The 6516-nt window shown below is 47.7% G+C and overlaps 1 protein-coding gene across 1 annotated transcript; it reads right to left on the bottom strand.

The window, feature by feature from the left end:
- Positions 1–4876: 4876 nt before the first annotated feature.
- On the bottom strand, positions 4877–6094 carry LOC130031257 (transmembrane protein 184C-like). Its single transcript, XM_056122518.1, has one exon. The coding sequence runs from the start codon at positions 6092–6094 to the stop codon at positions 4877–4879; it is 1218 nt and encodes a 405-aa protein (XP_055978493.1).
- Between the last annotated feature and the right edge of the window lie 422 nt (positions 6095–6516).

The following is a 6516-nucleotide window of genomic DNA, read 5'->3' as shown; positions in this document are numbered from 1 at the left end:
ACAATTTGGGAGGTCAAGTATGGCCAGCACAAGGAAGTATAAACCATAGTGCTGTCTGGGAATTCTATTAGTTTTGTAAAAATATGGGTAAGCACATTGTTCACCTTATGTTCACCTGCTTTATGCTTTATGAGAAAAACCTGGACTTTGTTGGAATTGTAAATTGGTACCCTCTTTTCTTGCCAAATACCATGAGACTAGAACAATGGACAACCCCTAAGAGCCCTCTTCCTGCAGTGCTCATAGCCCCAGAGTTGTTTCTCCCTTATCCATACCCACAAATGGACCTGTTGACTATCAGGAAAGCAGGAGACTTAGGATTTATGGCTTTGTGCCCACTTCAGGAGGCTCCCCAGGGATGCAGGAAATATCCAGGATCCATGTGCCTTTCTCCTTGAAAGTTATAGGCCAGATAAAGCCAGATCTAGGGAGATTCTCGAATGACCCTGAGAAGTACATAATGAAGTTCCAGGGCTTTCTGCAAATGTGTGAAATGGCATGGACAGTTATAATACTCATCTTAAATCAAAACTTAAAAACAAACAAAAGAGTACTGTACAAAAGTACATAACTTGATTATGTACTTATCTGAGTCATATAATCATTTCTGGAGAATTCAGAATCCTTTGATAAATAAAATATATTCCACAGCGCAGTGGCAGTCTCTCCTGTAGACTCAGGATGGAATTACAACCAGCCAACTGCTGCTTGGTGCCTAGACACTGTGAGTTACAGAGTAGGGAAAATAACAAGAAGCAGAGACTGACCCCTTAATTATGCTTTGTTGATCATTATTGAGCAGGAACCAGAGAAAACACCCACAATATCTTTAGAGTGTCAGGGAAGCAATTAGAAAATACACTACCTAAATCCTGATCCTATGCAAGGTGAACTAATCTTATGGAAAAAAATGTTTCTGCAGGCTGCCCCAGATATACGGAGAAAGTTTCAGAAGAGAGGTGTGGGTCTGGAGGTTGTCCTTGGAGAACTATTGAAAGGGGCTTTTGCAATCTATTGCAACAGAGAACAAGAGGGCACAGGAAGAAACAGAGCCCAAGAGTGGTTTTGCATTTGAGGACTTCAACAGAAACTCAAAAGGGATATGCCATTTCTGCCATCAGGACGGGCACTGGAAAAGTGAATGTCCAAATAGGAGAAACTTCTGCAGAGACCCCGTCCATGATAATAACAAGCACTGGTTACAGGACTACCCACCAAGTCCTAGGTCCCAGAAATAGTTGCTCTAGAATCCAACACTGCAAACCACAGGGACAAGAAGTTTGAAGCACAGCATCTACAAAATAGATATATATTTTCAAGGTTAATAATTGTTTTCTTCTCTTGGAAATAGTTCTATGTCTTTCTATAGGGGCAAGGGAGTACTTTATACTTTCTATTTCTTCATATGAGAATATTTGCTCTAATGTTCTTTGGTTTTAGTGAAATGGGATTTAGTTGCCACATGTCTAACCATGTCTGTCACACTAGAGTCTTGAAACCCCAATGATCATTCGACCACCATCATAGAAACTAACCACAGCTTCACCAGAGCTCCAGTTAGGGAACAGGAGTTGTATCCTAGGGGTCCAAAGAAAGACCAGCACCCACATGTCAACAAGAAGTCATTTCAGAAGATAGGCCTTTGGCCCAATCCCTAAAATAAATTTAGGGTAATCACTCCTGACATTAGGAGTTAATGCTTTAGGGGATAAATTAATTATTTAGGGGAATTCTTCAGTAGAAGCTGAGGTGTAGAGTGCTAGGTCACTTTCAATCTCTGCCTATGGACCAGGCAATCAGAACGTAGAATAGGATGGCTTGGGGTGGGACTCGGCAGTAGATAAAAGGAAGCCCCCCTCCCTCTGTCTCTGAGCACACATTCTCTGGACTCTCTCCTCTCTCCATGGATCAGGTCTTTCCTAGACATGGGGCTCAGACTCAGGCAGGGCTCAAGATGCCCTGTAGTGACAAGGCACTGAGCACAGGACTCTCTCACACACACACACACATGAACATGGCCAGAGAGTAGGAAAGCAAGGACTGCATGACAGGAACTGCTGGGATAGAGCTGTGAAGCCCATTTGATGGTACAGAACATAGGATCTAATCTGCCTGGGCAGCTGTGCTGGAGACAGAGGAAAGCTTAGATGAGATAGAGAGCAACGCAGGGACAGGACCCAGGCATTGTTCGTGGGGGGGGCAAGTAGACAGCTTGGGACAGGACAGGGAAGTCGTCCACGGGTCCAGAAAGTGTCAGGGACAGGACATGGTTATCATTCACAAGTAAAGGTGAGGCCTGGACATCTAGGGAAGGACCTGGAACCATTTATTTTTCTGTACAAGAAACTAACTTTCAATCTTCTGAGTTTTAGGTGCAAATATTTCATACAATTCTCCCAAACCCACCACCGCTTTCTTGCTAATGAGAGTGCAGCAGGTATGGCATTTGCCATTCTTTAGCTCTTTGGGTCACACTGGCAATGCTCATGGGTTACTCCTGGCACTCTAATTACACTTGGCAGTTCTCGGGGCACCATACAGGATACTGCAGATCTAAGCCAGGGCGGTCTTGTTCAGGGAAAATTTCCCACCTGCTGTACTATTATTACTATTATTACGCTGGAGCGATAGCACAGCGGGTAGGGCGTTTGCCTTGCATGCAGCCAACATGGCCGACCCGAGTTCGATTCCTCCGCCCCTCTCGGAGAGCCCGGCAAGCTACCGAGAGTATTCAATATGCCAGACACAGTAACAACAAAGTCTCCAATGGAGACGTTACTGGACCCGCTCGAGCAAATCGATGATCAACGGGAGGGCCTGTACTATTATTACAGTAGGGCATTTGTTTTCTACACAGCCAACCCAGATTGGATCCCTGGCAATTTATGTGGTCCCCTAATCACCAATAGGAGTGTTCCCTAAGCGGGGACTGTGGAGTAAGCCCTGAGAAAAGAAGATAAAAAAGGATAGAATTGGTGAAAAAGAAGAAGGAAAAGAATGGTGGGAGGAAAGGCTAAAAGAAGACAGAATGGAAGGAGAAGGGAATAAGGAAGAATGAAAGAAAGAAATCAAAGAAAGAAAGTTAGAAATAAGGGAAAGAAAAACCAAAAGAAGCAAGTATCAAAAGTAAGAAAGGAAAGAATGGAAGGAAGAGGAGAAGAAGGAAGGAAGGAAGGAAGGAAGGAAGGAAGGAAGGAAGAAAATCCAGAAGGAAGGAAAGAAGAAGAAAATTGGAGGATTCCAGGACTGAAGGAAGGGAGGGAAAGAAATTGGATGGAAGGAAGAAAATAGAACGAACGTATTAAAAAAAGGGGGTAAATGGAGAGGGGAGTATGGTAGGAGGGAATGAAGAATGGAAGAAAAAGGAAGGTAGAGAAATAAAGGAAGAAATAAAATAGAATAAAAGAAACAAAAGAAAGAAAAAGAAATGGGGAGGAAGTGAGGGAGGAGGGAATAAATGAGTGAAGAAAGAAAGGAAGAAAAATAAAAGGAAGGAAAAGAAACGAGGATGGAAGGAAGGAATGAAGGAAGTAAGGAAAGAAAGAAATGGAAGAGAAAGAAGGAAAGAGTTAAGAACAGAGGTAGGAAGGTGTAGAGAGAGCAAAAAGGAAAGGGAGAAAGGAAAAAGAGAGGAAGGAAGTAAAAGAGAAAGATGAAGGACGTAGGAAAAGAGGGAAGGAGAGAAAGGGACAGAGAAATAAAAAAAATAAAGGAAGAAAACAAAAGAGAAAGAAATAGAAAAGAAAGATGGTATGAAGGAGAAGGAAGGAAGGAAAAGGGAAGGAGGAAGAGGAGGGAGGAAGGGAGGGAGGAAGGAAGGAAGGAAGGAAGGGAAGGGAAGAGGGAGGGAGGGAGGGAGGGAGGGAGGAAGGAAGGAAGGAAGGAAGGGAGGGAGGGAGGGAGGGAGGGAGGGAAGGAGGGAGGGAGGGAGGGAGGGAGAGAGGAAGGGAGGGAAGGAGGGAGGGAGGACGGGAGGGAAGGAGGGAGCCAAGGATGGAGGGAAGGAGGGAGGGAAGGAGGGAGGGAAGGAGGGAGGGAAGGAAGGAACAAAGGAAGGATAGTAGGAGGGGACGTAGGGAGGCAGGGAGGGAGGAAGGGAGGGAAGGACGACGGAGGGAAGGAGTGAAGGAGGGGAGGGAGGGAGGGAAGGTGGGGACGGAGGGAGGGAGGGAGGGAAGGAAGGAACAAAGGAAGGATAGGAGGAGGGGACCGAGGGAGGGAGGAAGGGAGGGAAGGAGGGAAGGAGGGAGGGAGGGAAGGAGCGAAGAAGTAAGGAACAATGGAAGGATAGGAGGAGGGAAGGGAGGGAGGAAGGGAGGGAAGGAGGGAGGGAGGGAGGGAGGGAGGGAGGGAGGGAGTGAAGGAGGGAGGGAAGGAGGGAAGTAGGGGAGGGAGGGAGGCAGGGAGGGAGGGAGGGAAGGAAGGAGGAAAAGAATGAAAGAAAACACCCCCCCTCAGTTCCTGTGGGCAGACACTGGGACACTCCCTGTCTGCCTGTAGGAGTGTGGGAGCCTCACTGGAGGCAGGTCAAGGTGAGCCTAATGAGTCTGTGCAGAACTGGAACTTGTACCTGGACCGACCGTCCTTATGTCTGATGTCTTCTCCATAGATTGGCTGTCCAAGCGATGGTCCTCTGCATTGCTCTAGGATGGGAGGGAGGAAAAAGAATAAAATAAAAAGGAGAAAGGGAGAGGGGAGTACAGTAGGAGGAAATGAAGAAGGGAAGAAAGAGGAACACAGAGAAATAAAAAGTATTGAGGAGTACAGCACTGGATGATGGATTATGGATTATGGATTCTGAAGTCTCAGCTTCTTCCATGTGTTCTTCTGTGTCATTTTACATGACTTACGTATATGTAACTGTACTAGGCACATTCTATTCTACCAGGACTTCTTCAAGCTCTTGGTGACTACCAATGTGTGGCAGTGATGTTGAAGAAGTGACTGAAGTGTCTGCTGATGAAGACAACAGGTTGAATTGCTCATCTTCGTCCATTGGAACATTTTTACTTTTTGGTTTCCCCCTTAACGTTTTGCTAATGTTCTTCGCCTGCTTAGAAATGTCACTTTTGATGTCAGAGACATCCCATATTTCTAGGAACAAAGAGCAACATGTTCCTCGTTCTTCGTCTCCCATATAAGGGGCATAAGAGAAGGTGTAGTGGTGGACTATGGCGGCAATGAACATTTCTATGCAGATGATAAAGTCCTGCAGCCCCGTGGCCACTGTCTCTTCTGTCTGCCACTCCCAGGTGGAGTTCTGGGAAATCACACCAAATTTCACCAGCAAAGCAATCAACACTGCTTGCCAGAATGTGACAAAAACGACAAGCTTCACACAAAGGAACTTTCCTATTGCCTGGATGGGCCTCAGCTCCTCTTTCAGGGCTTTATGAAATATCAGGAGGCTATACATGGCAAAGAACTGGGACACGTTGTTGATGATGACCAAATACATCCAGGCTCTGTGCAAGCTGAAGGTTCCTTCACTGTACACCTTGAATATCTCACAGATCACGGCGGCGTAGGTGGTGATCAGCCTGATTAGGATGTACTGCAGCACTCCCAGCTTGCACCGGTACAGCAACACCTCTCCCACGGGGCAGGGCGGGCAGCAGCAGAAGGGTATGGGGGGCTGCGTCTTCTCTTTGCCTTGCATCATAGCTTCCAGGTTGGGGTACTGGCTCTTCAAGTAGTTGAATAGGAAGTTCATAAAGTTGTAGAGGACATACGCTTCATAACACTCCCGCATGGTGTCCACGTAGATGGCGATGGACGGATACTTAAGAGCCACCCAGCTGTCTATGCTGTACACGGGCACCATCCAGAGGATCCTCATGATGGGTTTCTGAAGCTCGGGCCTCGTGTAGTGCACCAAGTGCTGCAAAATCTCCCAGAAGGTCACGGGGATGGTGAACAGCACGAAGATCCCGGCGATAAACCACGCCTTGGTGTGGATACTGACTTCCAGTTTCTGCAGGTGCCACACACCCAGGGGGATGGTCACGACCACGGCCAGCAGATAGAGGGTCAGCACTAACGGTCGGATCCAACGCCTCCAGTTCTTAAGTTTAGGCACGCACGTGTCGAGCATTTCTCAAAGGCTGAAGGCAAAGAGCGCAGAAAGTCTCTGAGGCCCCTGCGCTGAGGTCCAAGGTTATAGGTGGATGCGCATTCCATGTAACAAAGCAGCAGTGTGACATCAGGGGTACCGCTGGGCGCCGCCCCCGCTGTACCACTGACGGCCGCCGGGGGCGCTGCGGGCAGCATCCTCGCTGCTTGCCTGCATCTGGCCCCTTACAAAGTCCTGGGACCCCTGGCGCGACCCCTTGCCCCTGAACCCCTGCACTCTGTCTGGCCTCTAAAGGAGAGCAGTGGCCTACATTGAGATGGTCCCGGCCCCTTCTCTCGGGGCCAACCTTCCACCCTGGCTCTCCTGGTCCAATCTTGCTGATGATGTACAGGGGTGAGGCCCAAGAGGGTCCTTCACTCCCTGGGAACTTCCCGGACTGTTTG

The sequence above is a fragment of the Sorex fumeus genome, unplaced genomic scaffold, assembly GCF_029834395.1.
Source record: "Sorex fumeus unplaced genomic scaffold, SorFum_2.1 ptg000046l, whole genome shotgun sequence".
Lineage (NCBI taxonomy): Eukaryota > Metazoa > Chordata > Mammalia > Eulipotyphla > Soricidae > Sorex > Sorex fumeus.
This window is presented reverse-complemented; position numbering and strand designations above follow the sequence as displayed.

Coding starts and splice junctions, on each gene's coding strand:
- LOC130031257 (XM_056122518.1), bottom strand. CDS start 6,094: ATGCTCGACACGTGCGTGCCTAAACTTAAGAACTGGAGGCGTTGGATC.